The sequence below is a fragment of the Aotus nancymaae genome, unplaced genomic scaffold (assembly GCF_030222135.1).
Source record: "Aotus nancymaae isolate 86718 unplaced genomic scaffold, 86718_ANA_hifiasm-v0.15.2.pri h1tg000088l, whole genome shotgun sequence".
NCBI classification, from domain to species: Eukaryota; Metazoa; Chordata; class Mammalia; order Primates; family Aotidae; genus Aotus; species Aotus nancymaae.
The window spans coordinates 1,763,837-1,782,391 of NW_026988503.1; the positions used below are offsets into that span (position 1 = coordinate 1,763,837).

General features: G+C 34.6%; 1 protein-coding gene across 1 annotated transcript; it reads right to left on the reverse strand.

Annotated features, from left to right (window-relative positions):
* Positions 1 to 14,349: 14,349 nt before the first annotated feature.
* LOC105710470 (lymphoid-specific helicase-like) lies at positions 14,350 to 17,081 on the reverse strand. The gene is given in 5 exon segments (XM_064369106.1): positions 14,350 to 14,798; positions 14,866 to 15,767; positions 16,158 to 16,339; positions 16,342 to 16,769; positions 16,771 to 17,081. Coding segments are annotated over 5 exon segments (2,115 nt in total). The 3' UTR covers positions 14,350 to 14,506.
* Positions 17,082 to 18,555: the final 1,474 nt, after the last annotated feature.

Genomic DNA, 18,555 nt, shown 5'->3' on the forward strand with positions numbered 1-18,555 from the left:
TTTTCAGATCTGCTAAGTTACTTAAAATAACACAGAAGAATGGACAATGTTTACTTTGGTCCCAAACTAGTGTGACAACTTTTTGTTCCCTGTAACCTAATTTAGGGACTTAGGTTTTATGAACAGTTTCACATCATATCATCATCTGCATAATATAAATATAAGAGGAAAGCTAATGTTTCAATGTTTAAATAGTGTTAAGAAGCATAATTTTGACCTGACTCATGAATTTGACAGCATATTATTAAAATAATCTTCTGATGAAAATAATAAAAATAATGCCAAAAGTTCTATATAAAGTACTACTATTATTATTATATCTATAGAAATACCAAATAGTTGGAGAAGCACCAAGGATAAATATACTCTATGTCATTATATCACAGTGCATTCACAGATACTAAAAAGTGGACTTAGTTATAATCTAGTGATATTCAAGAAACATATTATTTTATTTGAAAAACATAGTTCTTCAAAACTTAGCACAACCCACAAAAGAGTAAATACAAATATCCAGTAAACATGTGAAAACATGCTCAACCTTATAATTTATTAGATAATTGGAAATTTAAATCATAGATATACACCACTTCACATATACCAGAATGGTAAGTGAAAAAGAATTTACCAAATGTTGCCAAAGATGAGGAATGACTAAAACTTTCACATATTGGTGGTGAAAATGTAAGCTGATACAACTCCTTTAAAAAGCTTTTGTTAGTAACTTCTAAATGTGAACCTATACATACACTATGGCCCTTCAATTTCATTCTTAGATAAATCCTAAGAGAAATGGATGGATATTTGCACCAAAAGGCACACAATTTAATATTTGGAGGAAATGTACAAATATTGACTCAACCTTATTTGTTGGAAACAACCTTAATGAACCTTCTCCAGTAAAAATGACCTTCAACAGTTTAATTAATTTAAAACTATATGAGTAAAACCAAATTCTACAGAAAAATAAATATAAGCCATTGTTATACAAATCTTACATATGAATATCAGAAATATACAAAAAAGTTCTCATGATTTTATCTATATAATTATACTGTTAGGCAATAGTAATATATGGTAGTAAAAGTCAGAATTGGAATTTGCTTTGGTGGATAGTAACTGAAAAGGGCTTCAGGAGTTCTGAGGTGCTATAATGATCCACTTCCTGATCTGGATTGTGGTAACACATCTGTGTTCAGTCTTTGAAAAAAACATTGAGCCGTGCATATATGATATTTGCACTTGTCTTTTACACATGTGAAACTCTAAAAGAAATGTTTTCTTACAAAATAAAAGAACCATGAATTTAAATTACATTTAAATATAAAGTATAGAACTCAGGAGAGGACGCTGAACTCTGGGATGCTGAGCACATAGAAATTGAACTCCTAAAGGAAAATATAATTCTTATGAAGAATATGCAGAATTAAGAGACAAAAAGGCAGCACTGTGGGATAAACTAATCCTTAGAAGGCAGAAGATAAAGCAGCAAGACTAAAAGGGAGTGATCAGATTTAAGAAAAATGTAAGGAGTGTGTAAGACCACATAAACCAGAGGAAAGGAGTCATTGACAATGTTAAATGTGGAAAGATGTATAATTAATTTAAAAAAGAATTAATTTTTGAATTTAACTACAAATATGTCATTAGTAACCTTCATGAGAGTAATGACATTGTAAGTATTGAAGTTAAAGCTTTATTACAAGGAATTGAGATATGGTTGGAAAAAGTAGACCTAGTGACTGTAAATGAATTTTGACATGAGGTTTGCCTATGAGAAGATAGAACAGTACTGAAAAGAGATGTGTCTTCAAGGAGCAGATACAAAAAAGTATCTTTACTGGTTCTACAATATCAAGCAATGTACTGAACCACTCAGATTTTAATCCTTATTAGGCAAAAAGCATAACAAAACCCAAGTAACATTGTGAAATATTATGATAATGACTTGTAATTCTGTAAAACACTCTGCAAATGTCGCTAAAATGCTACATTCAGTAATAGAAAATAGAACATAATAAAACTATATTTTATCACATAGAACCTTTTGTCAGGCATAAGAGTAAATATGAAGAACACTATATCGGAATAGTTTATGTGGCACTATATGATTGTGAGCTCCATTCAGTTTATGCTTTTTTTCTTTTCCTATTTACAGGTGGCATTTGTAGTGATGTTATATCATTTTAAAAAGTAGGTTAGTGTCAAGGTAGCATGATCACATATTAAGAGTTGCTAGTTTTGAATTATGTGAAGAAATCAAGAAAGTTAATGAAGCAAGTGGGTGCTATTATAAATAGCTCTCTAGAGAAAGACTACAACTATACTGTAGAAAGAGTATCTTAATCTAAGAATACATATATGTGATCTTTTCATTATGAACCACAAACTTTGTGGTTTATTTTTCATGTTTTATGTAAAACAATAAACTGCATACAAAATTCATCCAACTGTTAATCACACAGCTAGGAATGAGACAATCTGCAATAATTTTTTATGACATTATAATCACCAATACTAATTCTATTTGGTTTTTCCCTTAATTACATTTTTATTTAAGTTGGATTTTTTTACTACGGGTGTTTTTGTATTAATGCACAAGAGATTATGTAACCCTTGATGTGGAATGTTCCAGAGTCTGTATAAAAGCCCTATTTTTATCTAGTAGTCCAGTGACTGCTGATTCTGCTTCTTCCTTCTATTTTATGATTCGCTATAATGCTGATGAATTTGTAGTAACTGCAGCCACCAAGTGTAACTGAACACCCAAAGGTAATAGATTTTATCATAGACGTAAGAAAAATTCAGGAACCTATATTAACTTAAATATCGAATTTCTTCTTATTGAACATCAGTATCTTATCTTTGTAATATGTTCTACTAGTCATTTTAAATTAAACAGATTTGTTAAAAATGTGATATCTTCTCCACATTAGAGGCCTCATGATGAATTGATAAACAGTAGTACAATCACTAATTTTATCTCTCTGCAGTATTAGCTGTTCCAGCTTTATGGATAAATTTGGTGCAAACGTATTTCAAAGTCTCTTTCCAATGGATTTATAGCTGGACAAAGTCTCATAAAAGAGGGCCTTTGATTATTTAAAGCAGATTCTTGCATGAATGGGGGGAGCTGATTGTTCTTTGTGATTGTGTTTTTGTGGTTACTTTGAAAATGCCCTTAGGTTATCAGTAAGAGCTGCAGGCCATTGATCTCAGTTAGTTAGAAAATCTGACAGCAGTGGCAGCAGTGTGCAAAAAGGAATAAAAGCTGAGTACAAGATCATGTTCTTTTCACAGCCAACAGTCTCAGTGTCAATCTACACTGTACTGTTAGATTTAAAACTTAAAATAGTTATGGCATGTCACATGCACACTGCAGCATTTAGTGCTTTTCAGTTTTGGAGTCCATGACTCTGGCATAAGATTTTTTTTCTATCATTAGAATGGCTTAAAATATTAATGCATACTAATGTGTAAATACATAACAGATAGCTTTTAAACATATTTTATTAATTGCTTCTAATTTAGTACTTTTTGTAAGAGATAATATAAGAAAGAAGGCAAATAGACATATAAAAGCAAAGTATAATATTGGTATTGAAACTTCTGCAGATAACCAAAATATTGATTTTCTTCAGAAGTAGAGCTTTCCCCTTAAGTAGGATTCTTCACTATCTTTTGGCACATCTCTATTCCAGCCTATTAGTTATTGAAACAGTATCACTGATTAAAATTTGTTTTAAAAAGAGGAATGTATTGTCATGGGCTAAATATGCTCTTTCTAAAATTCATATGTTGAAGTCCTAGCCCTGTATAATTCAGAATGTACGTAACTAGTATCCTTAGAGGAAGAGAATTTGTACACAAAACATACATGGAAATAAGATGACATGAAGATACAAGATGAAAACGGCCAAGGAGAGGAGCCTAGAGAAGGTCCATCCTTCATGATCCTCAGAAAACAAAATTTTGACAACACTTTTATCTGGTACTTCAAGTCTCCAGAAGTGGGAAAAAATAAATTTCTGTTGTCTAACCTACCCAATTTCTGATACTTTTTATGGTAGCCCTAGAAAATGCATACAGTTATCAATAATGGAGTTATAATTCAAAACACAAGTGTGAACCTATGCATTCAATTGTGTTATTCTGGACAAACTTAATTAAAATAATCAAAAATAAAAATTATAAAAGAAATTCTATATCCATTCTGGAACATAAAAAGTTCACCAGAGATGGTCTAGCAATATTAAGAAAATTATTTGATACATAATTAAAGAAGGAGAAATTACTGGAAAGGCCAACCAATCTAATATTTTTGACTAATAGAAATATCTGGATGGATGAGAATGAAAATGAACATCCCAGGGAATTAAATTAACATCTAAGTAGAAATCACTGAGGATCAGTGTAAATGGAGGAATGAGGCAACGAAGAAAGCTATGGTGAAGAGATGCTTTTCTTTACAATTGTTCTTTGTTTCATAACTATAATTTATATGCAATAAATTTATCTGTTGTTAGGACAAATTTAACAATTTTAGTAAGTGTAAAGAGTTAACCGCACCATCCAGTTTTAGAACATTTCCATCCATCTTAAAAGATCTCTCACCACGTATTAAGTTTGATCTCAAATGACTTTGGAAGGAGAAGTCGGTATTAGGATGCAGAGGCGTAGACTGAGTATTTGTTCTCATGGGCTGCCTGATGGCCTCACCTACCTTATACCGTCCTCTTACCTGAAAACACTGCCATCATCCACTATACATACATGTGTTTATTCTATCAATGGAGCTCATAAGGTTGTCAATGGCCTTGCCTTTATTTATGACACACATGCCACACAATTGAGTCATGGTACCCCATTCTCCTAGACAATCATGGTTCAAGGGTGATGACTCCTTTAGAGGATAATGCTATGCCCAGTCTACCAAAACATCTTCAGTATCCCAGTAAAAGTCTCATTAAGAACAAAACCAATTTATAGGAAGCAAAGCAGACTGATGGAGACATAGAATTCCTTACCTGAAGCAAGTCAATTTCTTAAAATCCTCCATAATGTGAGCCAATAAATGACTCCCTCTTTATTCCACTAATTTGGGCTTCAAATTTACATTTTCTATGAATTCCAGGACATCTCAATCATTGAAACTACTACTATGAAACTAAGTCGTCCAGGGTACCTGGCAGAAGCAAGTACAAATTTCTTTGAAAGGTATATGCTCAACCCAGGATGAAGACCCAGATGAAGCATGGACAGTGTAAATTCACTAACAAAACAAATATGAGAAAATAAGCTACTTTAAATGCCAAGGGAAGCATGCACTATAGAACTAGGGCCATCCACATTTTTGGATAATGGAGATGTAGATAGGAATATAACCTAAGTATTTTTTAAAAAAAAAATAAAAAATGAAACAAGAGGCTGTCAAAAATGACATTGTTTCTCCTTTATCCTCATCTGAATGCTTGTCACAAGAAATTATGTTTGTTCAGAGACAATCCTTAAGTAGTAAAGGGAGCCAACATAAACATGTATGTTTCAGGAAAGAAAATACCTTTTTCTCTAAAGAGTATTGGTGACCAATAGCCCTAGGCAGATAATCTATCTTGATATTTTTGTTATTTTATTTTTTATTTATTTATTTTTTGAGACAGAGTCTCGCTCTGTCGCCAGGTGCCAGGCGCCAGGCTGGAGTGCAGTGGCTCAAGCTCAGCTCACTATAACCTCCACCTCCCGGGTTCAAGCAATGCTCCTGCCTCAGCCTCCCAAGTGGCTGGGGCTACAGGCATGCGCCACCATGCCCAGCTAATTTTTGTATTTTTAGTAGAGGCGGGGTTTCACTATGTTGGCCAGGATGGTCTCGATCTCTTGGCCTCGTGATCCACCCACCTCGGCCTCCCAAAGTGCAGGGATTATAGGCATGAGCCACCATGCTTGGACTTATTTTTATTTTTATTACGATATTTTATTATAATATAGCCCACAAAATAATAATGCTTCTGTTTGACAGATGGGCTTAATTATACCATTTATTTAAAATTAGTAATTTGCTTATAGCTCAAATTTAAGAAACAAGAAAAAAATAATTTTGGGGGAATTTCTACTTTTGTTCTTTATTCTAGGATAAATATACTTCAATATGACTTCTGTTTTTAGAATGTGATATGCAGTGAACATTATTGACTTCTGAATAACATATGAAGAAGAAAGAATAATATATTATCACAAACGAGAGCAATGGATGAGAAGCGAGGTTAAGTTAAGAACCAATGAACTTTTCTTTAGCTATGAGCTGTGAAAAGTACTTACTCTGAGTAAATTCATATTTATTGGAGAATTGGTTAATGCAATCCAAACTATGATGTGCTCCTCATTGTGAGTCCTCCAAAAATTTCAAAAGGACTGTATTCTAGTATAATGACACTTGTGAAATACTTGGTTTAATTTTCAAGTCACAGTTTATATCAGTCAAAACAGGGTCAGGCTATAAAGTCAAGGATAGCATAATAGCTGACATAGGTGTTACAGAAAAAGCACAAAGAAAAAGCTGCATTAAAAAATAAAAAACTAAGAGAAAAGGAAGTTACAGGAGACTTTAAATAAAATAATGTTAGTAAATATGATAGGCACATGGCTAATAGAGTTACAAATATTTTTATTATATTTTCATTGGTACATGGAATACCTATACAAGATATCTTTAAATATTAATCTTTGTGATGTTTCTCCTTACTCTTTTGTGTTTTATTTCTGAATGAGAGTTGAAGTCATTCCTATTACTCAAGTGTAACTGGGGTAATTTACAAAAGAAATCCAAAGGAGAAAACCAGTCTATGTTGTCTTTGGCTTCCACAGCAAAATTTTCCTGCTGCTAAAGAGCAAAAAGATTTTTAAATTCTAAATTTTTGATATGCAAGGGCTGGAATTTCTTGAGTCATGCTAGCAATTGAGGTGGGAGAAAATTGAAAAAATGAACAGTAAGACACTGAAAGAGATACTATGCAGAACTTGTGCAGTAACAACGAATTAGAAAGAAAAGCGAGGAAGACCCAGATAGCTTTATTTCCCAGGAGAATTAAATGAGTGACAATGAAATGGGAGAAAAGAGAGAAGGTGGAGATGTTGATAGCTAAGCAAATGCAATTAGTCCAGAATGTGGAGTAATTTATGGACAAAACACAAATATACACCTCTTGAGGTTATGATAATTAAGTGAATTAATATTCATAAATGCAACAGTGTCTGGCCTCAGTAGGTACTCAAATATATATTCATAGGAAAATTTTATACATTATATTTGCATGTTCACTTAATAAAACATGTTTTAAAATTGAGTATCATATGAGTAAAGCTATGACTGATCTTTCTGAGCTATTTTTGGGGACTTTGATAGTGAACTAACAAGTGATTACTTTTTAATCATGGTTTCCTTTCAGCTCAGGGTGGGTCTACAAATGCTATCCAGGAGCTAGGGCCTGGAATTAAGAACTATGCACATCTGGCTGGTGCCTTATTTTACTGTGGCTGAGTTGGTGCCCAAGTTGCAAGACAAAGTCCTCTTTACTTTTTCTTCCTTTTTACCTCAAGCTGGTGTCGCTCCCTGTTGTCACCACCACCCCAAGCCCATAGTTACTACTGCTTAGTTGCCACTGATGTTTATCCAATGCCCAAGAATCCATTAGTAAGCAGGTAATGAAGCCTGCCAGGCCTGGGACTCTCCCTTCAGGGTAGCAGTTTCCCTTCTGGCCCAGGGCAGGTCTACAAATACCATCCAGGAACTAAGGCCTAGGATTGAGGACTTTAAGACTGTGCTTGGTGCTTTATTTTATGGTGGCTGAGCTAGTTTTCAGGTTGCAAGGCAAAGTTCTTTTAACTCCTCTCTCCTTTCCTCAAGTAGACGTCTCTCACCATGGCCACCACAGCTGGGAATGTGCTAGGTCACACCTGAAGCAAGCACGGTACTGGGCCTCATCCAGTGCCATTACTGCCTAGCTACTGCCGATATTTATTTAAGGCCCAAGGGCTCTTTAGTCAGCTGGTGATGAATCCTGCAAGGACTGGGTCTCCCTTCAGGGAAGAGAGTTCTCTTCTGGTCTAAAGAAGGTCTAAAAATGTCATACAGGAGCTAGGGCCTGGAATGGGGACTTCAAGCCTCTGCTTAGCACTTCTATGGCTGAGCTGGTATGCAGATTGTAAGAGAAAGTTCTTACTCTTCCTTCTATTTTCCATTAGCAGAGGAGTTTCTTTTGAAGCTGCAAACTATGCTGCTTAGAATTCAGGGAGGGGTAAAGTAAGTACTCCCTTGGCTGTCCTGTCTGGCATCTCACTGGTCACACCCACCCCAAGTCCACTGGCTCTGAGCCCATCACAGGAATATAACGTGCCCAGGAATTGCAGTCATTGTGGCCTAGACTGCCTTTCAAATTAACTTAGTACACGGGAGCACTTTATCACACTAAGTGCTTTAGCATACCAAGTACTTAAGTATTTTCGGACTAGCCAGAACTCAGATTCCAACCATTGGGAGGGATGGATGATTACCCTTTTGCTAAGGCTGCTCTAAATGCTCTAAGAGTGCCAGCTGAATTCTGCTTTGTGTTGTTTTCCAGTGTGACAGAGCACCACAGAGTTCCAATGTAAAGTCCCAAGTCACCTTACTCTCTCTTTCCCAAGCACACAGATTCCTTCTTTATGCCAGGCTGTGCTTTCAGGAGATGGGGGAGGAGTAGCATAGACAATTCAAAACTGGCTTTCCCACCCTCTTCAGTGCTTCTTCCCCTGATACCATGTTAAAACCAGGTACTGTGATCTCTCACTTGATTTTTTTTGGTTCTTAAAAAGGTGGATTTTTGTGTGGATAGTTGTTCAATTTGATGTTGCTGGGGTCACTGGAGGGTTCTATATAGCCATCTCGCTCCACTTCCACCCTAAATATTTGTTATTAATCACTAAATATTTAAAATTTCCCAATAAAATTTTTAATTTATTCAAAATCATCTGATTTATAATCTTCAACGAGTTTCTTATTTCAATGTGTTTATTTCCCCTAATTTAAAATTTCACGTGAAATATATGCTTATTGTCCTTGTTCATCAGGGCAAGAAATAATATGTATGGTAATAGGTACACAGTGGCTGTCTCTTGGGTAATAGCCAGAAATAAATTATATAAAGACCTTTTACTATGGTTGCTTTATTTTTAACCCTCAGAAAATGGTAGCAATCAGTGTGGCCCATGGGAGTAAATGAAACAACGTATGTAAAGCACCATGTATAATTCACAACACAGGATGAGTAAAAAAAAGTTGTAGTTTTATTATCATTATTAAAAGTATTTCAATTGATATATTAGGTGGTATTTTAATCTCCATTCATCTAAAATAAAGAAAAACATTTAAATAATACTTTTCAGATGCATATTAAGAATATTGGGCATAAATTTTATTATTCATAGGGAAACAATATAGTTCTGACCTACTGATATCTTATAATGTCAGAAAAGATTTTAGACCCTTCCAGCCAGTGTCATTGGTGGTCAAGATCAGTGTTGGAATTGCCACAGTCACATTCTTTAAATGTTTTAACAGAATGCCTTCATATTAAGCAAAAAATTTTGAAACCAGAACAAATAAGTGAGATTTCTACCCTAAGCCCAAGTTTTATCATCTGAGAAAGTTCAAATGACTTGCCAAAGAATCTATAAGAAGGAGTTCCTCAATACTTCACTGAATAATTTTTTTTTTTTTTTTTTTTTTTTTTGAGACGGAGTTTCGCTCTTGTTACCCAGGCTGGAGTGCAATGGCGCGATCTCGGCTCACCGCAACCTCCGCCTCCTGGGTTCAGGCAATTCTCCTGCCTCAGCCTCCTGAGTAGCTGGGATTACAGGCACGCGCCACCATGCCCAGCTAATTTTTTGTATTAGTAGAGACGGGGTTTCACCATGTTGACCAGGATGGTCTTGATCTCTTGACCTTTAAATTGTAAATTCTAGCCTAAAATTTGTTCTAGACATATGAAAATTTAGAGAGGAGGCGGATCAACTGGAATAAAGTCTGTAAAAAATATCTGAGTTGAAGTAGAGAGTTCGATGGAAGTATATAAAAAAGAAAGGTGGTAAGTTGCAATTATTTAGTGAAGCTTTATGGTTTATTTAAATACTTAGTAAAAGTCAGTATTTGCATTATGGATCTTTATTATGTTATAGTATCTTTAATTTCTCTACAGCATTTGCTAAACATACAGTTTTTCAGTCTTTGGAATATTGATAATGCATCAAAATACTAAAAATTAGCAAGATATAATTCTTATATCACTCACAGAGAAGCTGAAAGAAATGAGTAAATCTTGTGTGGAGGCTAACTTTAATATTTGTCCATTTTCCCAATCACATGAGAACATTAAAAGAGCTAACATGGCCAGGCACGGTGGTTCACACCTGTAATCCCAGCACTTTGGGAGGCCGAGGCAGGTGAATTGCGAGGTCAGGAGTTCAAGACCAGCCCGGCCAAGATGGTAAAACCCTGTCCCTGCTAAAAAGAATATTAAAAAAAAAAAAATTAGCCAGGTGTGGTGGTGGGTCCTTGTAATCCCAGCTACTACGGAAGCTAAGGCAGAGAATTAATTGAACCAGGGAGGCGGAGGTTGCAGTGAGCTGAGACAGCGCCACTGCACTCCACTGCACTCCAGCCTGGACAACAGAGCAAGGTTCCATCTGAAAAAAAGAAAACAAAAAAAGCTAACTTGTATTTGCAGCTATGTACCAGACAGAGGGTTTAGTATATTTTGGTCTTGTCTCATTTAGTCCTGTGCAATCTTGAAATTTTAATATTGATGTGTTCATTTATCTATAAACTATGAAGTAACTGACATCCTAGAATCTTACAGCAGAAACAAGTATTTTTCCAACACCTAAAACTGTGCTGTGTGTGGCCAATAAATGTTATTCCTCCCTAGCCCTCGAGGCAGTGTATGTGGATGTATGCGTGTGGATGTTTACATATGTTCCCTGCACACATGAATGTATGAACTGGAGGAAGTTACTATAGTAATAACCAGGTCTATCTAACAGAGTATTTAACATTCTCCCACCCCTTAAAAATATACATTTTTATAAAATAAAAACCATAATAAATGTTTTGAATATTTAAAAAAATTAACCTACAGAAGAAAATTAATGGAGAAAGCTATTTGCCTTGTACTGTTTCCACAATTGTTGCTGCTAGTTGTACACATCTCCAGTTCAGCTCTTGCCCACAGGACACTCATCAATTAAGTTTTATTTTTATTTCTCTCCTCTACCCCCAGAAACAAGCCTGTTAATTTTCTTCCCTTTTCCTCTGGAGACTGTGTGATGAATCCTTTCTTGAGTGATCAGGTTGCAGACAGACTTGCAAGGGTGTTTGCTGCATACAGTGTAAGCATTGTGACCACCAATTAACTTCAATGATGTCTACTGAGAAAAAAAATTATCGTATTGTCTTTCCACAGTATTTATAAATGTATGCACAAAGTGTATATATTTGTTATAGTAATGCTGAATATAAATTTAGGACTTTAAATTCTAATGTACTCACAAGATCATCTTTCTCTAATCAAAAATTAGGAGCTATATAATCTACCATGGATAAAGACTTTTGAAATCAAGACCTACATTTATAATTGTCCAGATGCTGATCACAGATATTATGTTGGTTTTGTTTCATAAGATCGGCTGTTATTCTACTACAGTGATGTGACATTGTCAATGAAGCCGTGCACTAGAATCATGTAATAGAAAAAATAATTATTTTTTCTTAGCATATGTGCCATTTTGCAGAATATCAGTACAAATAACAGTCTAATAACAGTAAAATAAAATTAGAATGAAATAATCCTTCTTTTCTACCTTCCTTCCTTCAATAAAGAAGATACATGATATTGCAGCTTCAGGTCCAATTTTCACATCTTCCCTTGAGTTATTTTTTTATTGTGTGGCTACAAATTTTCACATGTAGAAAATATGGATATCCCATAAGGGAATTTGAGAAGACACATATTTCTACCATATATAGTTAGTTGTGCATCATAAATGTGTTCTTTTTGTTTAGATTGAGAAAAATAAACAAATATTCTGTGTACTCACTGCTCATCTCAAAGCAACAATGCAGCATCTAAGCTCTTATGTTCCTAAACTCACAAGAGAAAAACATGTTCAGAAAATATAAATGAATTATTGAATTCACATTGAATTATTTTGATTTCTTAACTGGAAAAGACCTTTTCAATGTATTCATCAAATTAAATGAAGATTTTCAACATTTGGAGAAACATTGCCAGGAGGGTAAAACTTTTTCTCTATATTTATGTTGGCCACACTAGAGACTTATTTGTAAATGTTTCTATGTTATAAAGAGCTAAGCTGCAATGTTGCTTTGTTGATATAGGTCAAGGTTCACAAATGATTCTAGTAGGTAAGAATGGAACAAAGAGAATTTTTGAATAAGAATCACTTGATGATCAGCTTGCCCTACATTTGTGGCCTTAAGAAAGTTATGCATATTAAGGTATCCTTCTGAAGCCTTAAGTGGCACCTAGTCTCCTGTACACAAATATTACCAACTGGCAGAATGCAGCAAAAATAACTCATTTCCCCTCAATCCTAAAGGTCACTTTTGGAAAACATAAAGCTGTTTAACTCATTTTCAACACTGCAGATATAAAGTACATTCAGATATTACTGTCTATATTGGCTTGTTTCAATGCTGGTTTTATCCAAAAGCAGCAGTGCCTGAGGGCATATAAATAGCTTTCAGTAATTTTAGCAAATGTTTGACATTTTAAAAGATATGCTTTGCTAAACTATGAAGGCATGTTTTAACAGTACGTTCTAAAACTGCTATAATTATGAGGTTTGTGGAATTCTAATGTAAATCATGCTTGGCAGCCTCTTATGTTTTAAGAAAAAAAAAATATGTTCCTGGGAAAAATGTAAATTAAATGAAGCAGAGTTTTTTTTTTTCTTAAATGCTCCCCTGTAAGCTACATATTTTATCAGTAAATGTTATGTTCAATATTTGTGACTGGATACAATTATCAAAAGTAATTGTGAAGTTAAAACATTTTAAATAACGTGGCCAGTTTTCAATCCTATCAGACTGAAAGAAACTTGGCAAAATTCTAACAAATAGTAAACTTCTTATCTACTGAACTTCTGGTTATCTAAAGAATAAGTTTGGTGGATAGTAAGAGAGTTGATCCTATTACCATCATATACAAAGTCTGCCTAATACAAGCGAGTTTGTGTCATAGAATCCACATTCATTAATCCATTTAGAACTGGAAGGAGTAAGTTAAGAGTGAGAAGACCAAGTTAGGTAGTGAAGATATAATCAGACACTTTAGAGATACATCCTCAAAAGAAACATTGCTAAGAAACTTAAAAAGGCAATGCTTTGGCTTTTTTTTTTTTTTAACAGGGCACAGAAAACATTTTTTCAAGTTTTTCTTAAGTGACAGTTCCATTTTCCTAAGTCGCAGATCATCTGGTCTGCATATGAATACATATGGCAACAACAGTAACATTTTTCCATGAAATAAATGCCAGCACAGAAACGTATGGTCCAGGAAGTACGTCCCCTCTCCAGGGTACATTCAGGATTTCTCTTCCTCATTGTCTGATATCCTTTCACACAGGGTCTAAACTGTGCCCTTTTTGGCTATTGTGTTGTTCTATTATGGATTCTGCATTACTTACATACTCCTAAGGCCTGTTCTCTTCTATCTGGTTCTATTTAACCCACTACTATAAATTTTCAGGGTCTGCCTTATTTCGCATTATATACTACCATTTCCAATTTCTAGTCTTTTGTCAAGACCCTACAGTTTCACTCAGAAACTTCTCTTGTGCTAACAGAATGTCCACTTGAAATCTTTATATGACACACTCCGATAGTACTAGTGAATGAAACCAAGACAAGAAAATAATATCAAGTCCCATCAATAGTCAATCTTTTGCTGCTATTGTATCTAAGCTATTCCTAAAAATAATAATTTAATGAGATTATAAGGAAAATTTATTTGGTAAACTATCTCATAGAAATAAGACTTGAAAATCAAACAGTTTCTTAAACAACAGACAGCATAATCCCGATCACCCCCCATGAAAAGCCTACTTCATAACTGAAGTACCAAAACCCCATGAACTGTATTACTAGAAGAAAAGACATTTACTAAACTTCCACAGGAAGACTGTATAAATCTGCAAGTGGTTAAGTACACATCAGCCTGTATCCAAGAATAATACTCAGTCTCAAAAATTAACTGAAAATCTAAACTTAATATGGATACTTCTTTGTTTGTAATAAGGCTCAGAAAATTACCATCTAATTAAGTACACATGGTACTAGTTACATGTCAACTGATATAATAAAAAAGGTTAAGTGGACAATCTGTATTTCAAACCCAATACAGGGAAATCACTAGTTGCAAACAAGAACTTTTAAAAGCCATTCTTGAGCTCCAATTTAAAACAAACATTCAGGACTGGAATCTTCAGAATTTTCTAGTATCTTGAATATCCCCATCTTCTCTTTAATTGGTCCTGAAGCATTCATTTGATCAATAAGATCACTTTGATCTAACAACAATTCTAGATCTTTATCACTAATGACCTTTTCTCTTGATCCTTTTATTTCCCTTTCATAATCTCTAGATTTTAATAATTCCATTAATTCCTTAGGATCTAGGAAATTCTTAGACAGATTTAATCCAGATTGACCACCTTTGAAATGATTTTTATTTTCAACTTTTGATCAACTTTTCCAGTTTTTTATGATTTTTATGATCATAAAAATTTTTCCAGATTTTTATGATCAACTTTTACAGTTTCCTTTTAGCAGCTGCTCTTTCCACAATTTTCTGATCAATAGTATTTGCTGTAACAAGGCGATAAACAACAACTGGCTTTGTCTGACCAATTCTATGACATCTATCCTGGGTCTGGAGATCTGACTGGGGGTTCCAATCACTATTATAAATGATAACTGTATCTGCTGCAGTCAGATTAATGCCCAGGCCACCAGCTCGTGTACTCACCAAGAAGATAAACACCTCTGGATCTGTGTTAAAGCTGTGCATATTTCTTTCTCTCTCTGAATAAGACATGGACCCATCAAGCCTGCTAAAGTTGAAATTTCTAAGATGGCAGTAATCCATCAAAATGTCCAACATGCTTGTCATTTGTGAAAAAAACAGCAACTTATGACCTCTTTTTTTTTTTAGTTCTGGCAGCATTCGATCCAAAATTAAGAATTTCCCAGAATTTATTACCAATTCTTCATCGATCTTAAACTCTTGTGTAACACGGTCTATAGGATATTCAATCAAATATGGATGATTACAACATTTACAAAGTAGCATCATTATATTCTGCAGCTTCAGATTAACTTCAGATTCTACAGGGATATTCACTTCCACAACAGTTCTTTCTCGGTCCACCTCTGGCTGTATTTGACTCATCAATTTTTCCAATTCATTAGGGAAATCATCTATTTTGCTGTAATTTATTGATTTTCTAGTTCGCCGTTTTGGTCGACCAGTAGGACTTAACTGAACTGTTTCTTTCTCACTGGATCCAAACATGTTTGCAATTGTACGGTTCACAATGGCTGTATAAAAGATCTCTTGTTTCTTTGAAAGTGGCACATAAACAACTACTTCTCATTTAGGAGGAACCTCAAGAGCAACATCAGACTTCAGTCTTCTCAATAAGAAAGGTGTTAAAATCTGGTGCAACATATGCAATACATTATGTTCTCTTTCTTTAGCAATAGTATCTTCAGCAGCTTCAGAAAGACTGGTGATATCAAACCAAGACTCAAAGCTTTTCAAGTCATCAAATACATCTGGCAACAAAAAGTTTAGCAATAAACAAAGTTCTGATCAATTGTTTTGTAAGGGAGTACCAGTCAAAAGAAGTTTGTTATCAGCACTGAATCGTTTTAACTCCCTGATTAGATGGCACTTCATATTCTTAATCCTGTGTCCTTCATCTACTATTAAGTATTTCCAATAGCAATGTTGTAATGCATTTCTGTCTCTCATGGCTATTTCAAAGGATGTAATCACCACAGGATAAATCTGCAGAGTCCCTTGCCGTTTGTGAATATTCCTTACCAATTTTTGACGTTCCTCCTGGGTTCCATGATATAACATAGTAGGGATATCTGGTGTAAATCTTTTGAACTCAACCATCCAGTTAGGAAGTGTAGATAATGGGCCACAGACAAGAAAAGGTCCTGGCACTCCTCTCTCAATCATCAATGCAATTGTAGCAATGCACTGAACTGTCTTTCCAATCCCATTTCATCTGCTAAAATGCCATTAATTCCATTTTCCCAAAGCATCCTAAGCCATTCCATGCCTTCTACTTGGTACCATCGCATCACTCCTCCTGTGAAGTGCTTTGGTTGTTGAAAAGGTACTGGCTGACCATTACATTTCTGAACTGGGTCAAAAATGAATTTCACATTCTGCCTAACCGTTTGAGACAATCTACCTTTAATTATACTATTCGACTCTTTATTTTTCTGAAGATCTTCTACACAGAGATTAGAAGAGGAGTTTTCATCCTCATTCTTTTTATTTTTTTTGACCACAGACAAAATTTCCTCTTTTGACATGACCTCTGAAATAGTGTATGATTCATCTTCTCTTCCTTTCTTTCTCATGACTGGCTTCTCTTCACTTGCGTCAATTGAATTTTTACCCTTTTTAACTTTTAAAGACATTTTTTCTCTCCAATTTTTCTTTCTTCTTCTGTTCCTCTAATTGTTGCTGTTCCATTTTCGTCAACAAAAATTTGGAGTAGATACTGCTTTTTTCAAGTAAATGTTGAAGTCGACGGTACCGAATTTCTGTCGACTCTCTATCCCAAGACATGCGAGCCTTTTCCAGCATCTTCCGCTCTCTCCCTAGTCCAGCAGCTTCGAGCTGTTCTTCCTCTTCTAGCATGGCTAGGGTAATCACGGCAGTGTCTAATTGTTCAACCATTTCTGGAGTTTGTGAGCCGCCGCTGCCCGCGGGCCGTTCCGCTGGCATGCCTGGACACTCACCCGGGAGCCAGGGCCCCTCCTCTCAGAGCCTGCAATGCCGCAAGCTAATACCTCACAGCAACTCCGGGCCCAGCTTCCTCGCCAAATCCATGCTTTGGCTTTTGACTCACTATTTTAAAAACTTTCAAAGTTATTACTTTTTTACTCCCAGTCTATATCTGAAGCAAATAACTTTACTTCAGAAAGAATATTTCATTGTTCACTAAATAATCCTGGTCTCTGCCTAGCAATGTAGAACAAAGTCGATGTTATACAAACAAATAATTTGCTTTTTCATGACCCTTAAATTGGTCAAGGTGCGAAAATAATCCAGACCAACATGATCATGAGACATAGTGAATAAAAGAGAAATGTAGTCCAATAATTTAATTGAAAAATGTAGATCAGAATACTTCTATTGACTACTTAAGGAACTATATGAATATGATATTCAAAGTTAAAGCTAGGTTAAGTTATAGTTAGATGACTGTGGAATCAAAGCAAAGCCAGCTTCAGTTATCATAATATAATTATCATTAATTTATTGGAGGGCAATGGACCCATCTCACAAGACAGCATCAAGCAGTTTGGTTACCCTCTCTTTGGGCAGAGCTAATGACATTCACAAATTCTAACTTAAGTGCCTCCCCTACCCATTCATTTTTGTTCTAGACATAAACTGCTTTCTTCAGAAAACATCATAATGATTAGAAGTTAAATACAAATAATGCTGATTTTATTTTTCATATAGCCATAACAATTTCTTACAATTTCACCCTGGAAAACATTATCAGAAGTAAAAATGGTCAGATGTCCACAGACACTTATTTTAATGTAATCTTTTGGAGGAAATGGAGAAAGTAGTGTGCAACAGAAAAGTAAGTGCTAAGTAGATACCAGATATAATAATATTACCCTTAAAATTAAGTTACAGCATATCTATATTATTAAAAAATAAATGCAACCTAAAACATGAAACATTAATTTGATATTATGTGGCTGATAAAATGTATGCTTTCTTGTATAATGTTAAAAATAAGCTTTAACCATATTCTTGCAATAACATAAACTATGTTTATAGGCAGAATACCAGAAGAAAAGAAACTATTTTAACTATTATTAATTTTAAATAGTTGAAATTGTTACCTGTGTGACTTCACTTTTCTGTTTTACTTTTTAATATTTTCAATGTATTTACTTAATGAGAAATTAACTTTAAGTAATTATTGAGCATGATTTTGCTTCAGGTTTTGTATTTGTTTATAAAAGACTAAACTTACAACCTACATGTGTCTCATGCAGGTTTATTCACATAAATACCTACTTAATTCTTACATGTGGATTTTCACTGTATGGTAACTAAATTGGGTAGGCTTATGCGACAAGAAATAAATAAAAAATACAGTATTATCCATTGTTTGACGAGTATTTTTTTAGATACTTACACGATTTAGAGTCATCTTAATACATATACTTGTATA